Source organism: Trachymyrmex septentrionalis, unplaced genomic scaffold, assembly GCF_001594115.1.
Source record: "Trachymyrmex septentrionalis isolate Tsep2-gDNA-1 unplaced genomic scaffold, Tsep1.0 scaffold11, whole genome shotgun sequence".
Classification (NCBI taxonomy): domain Eukaryota; kingdom Metazoa; phylum Arthropoda; class Insecta; order Hymenoptera; family Formicidae; genus Trachymyrmex; species Trachymyrmex septentrionalis.
In genome coordinates this window covers 3,780,870-3,781,501 of record NW_017304228.1, presented here as the reverse complement: position 1 = coordinate 3,781,501, position 632 = coordinate 3,780,870, and the positions used below count along the sequence as shown (strand labels likewise).

Below are 632 nucleotides of genomic sequence, written 5' to 3'. Positions count from 1 at the left end.
TTCCGTTACACATTTTTCATCGTATCTCATCCGGTACGATCTTCGACGAGCAACCAGGATAGCAATTGCTCCCACAGACCCATAATAAATAATAGGTCATTCAAGTCGATCTTGGTCTTTATCTAGCGGCCTGAGTGGTGTTATCACCCGAAGATTTTATAGAATGGCTGTAAGAACAAGGATCGAGAACTGCAGCTGCTTTCAGTGAACGGTCAAACGTCGATGGGGACGTTGCCATCAAGAATTACACTTTTCATTCATTTGTGGCAAAATATTCTGTAACTTAATTGTGTATAGTGTACAGTACCTCTACTCTTAGAATGTTAACTTACATTAGGATAGCGACCCGTAAGTAATGAGATTTAATGAAATTGAATAAAATCAAAGCTCTTCTTTCTCTTTCCTCTCTCTTCGTACTTACAACTAATATCTTCTTTAATTTGATAATTAATATCTATACATACAGATTTTTTCTTGGCATATGCTATTTTTTTTTATGTAATTTAGATTTATGCTTTAATACAGCATTTACTGGTGCTTCGCCTGTTATAGAAAACAAGACTTTCTCTACTTCTCTTATGTATTTATATTATTTTATGTTTAAGTTTTACTTCAATAAAATTATTATTATT

At 33.2% G+C, this 632-nt stretch overlaps 1 protein-coding gene across 1 annotated transcript in view; it reads left to right on the top strand.

The window, feature by feature from the left end:
• Window positions 1-210: 210 nt before the first annotated feature.
• The window catches only part of LOC108750901 (scavenger receptor class B member 1-like), a 51,079-nt gene continuing 50,657 nt past the window's right edge, over window positions 211-632 (top strand). Inside the window, exon 1 of the mRNA XM_018490766.1 lies at window positions 211-348. Coding sequence (XP_018346268.1) covers window positions 321-348 — 28 coding nt within the window. The 5' untranslated portion in view covers window positions 211-320. The remainder of the gene's footprint in view (window positions 349-632) is intronic.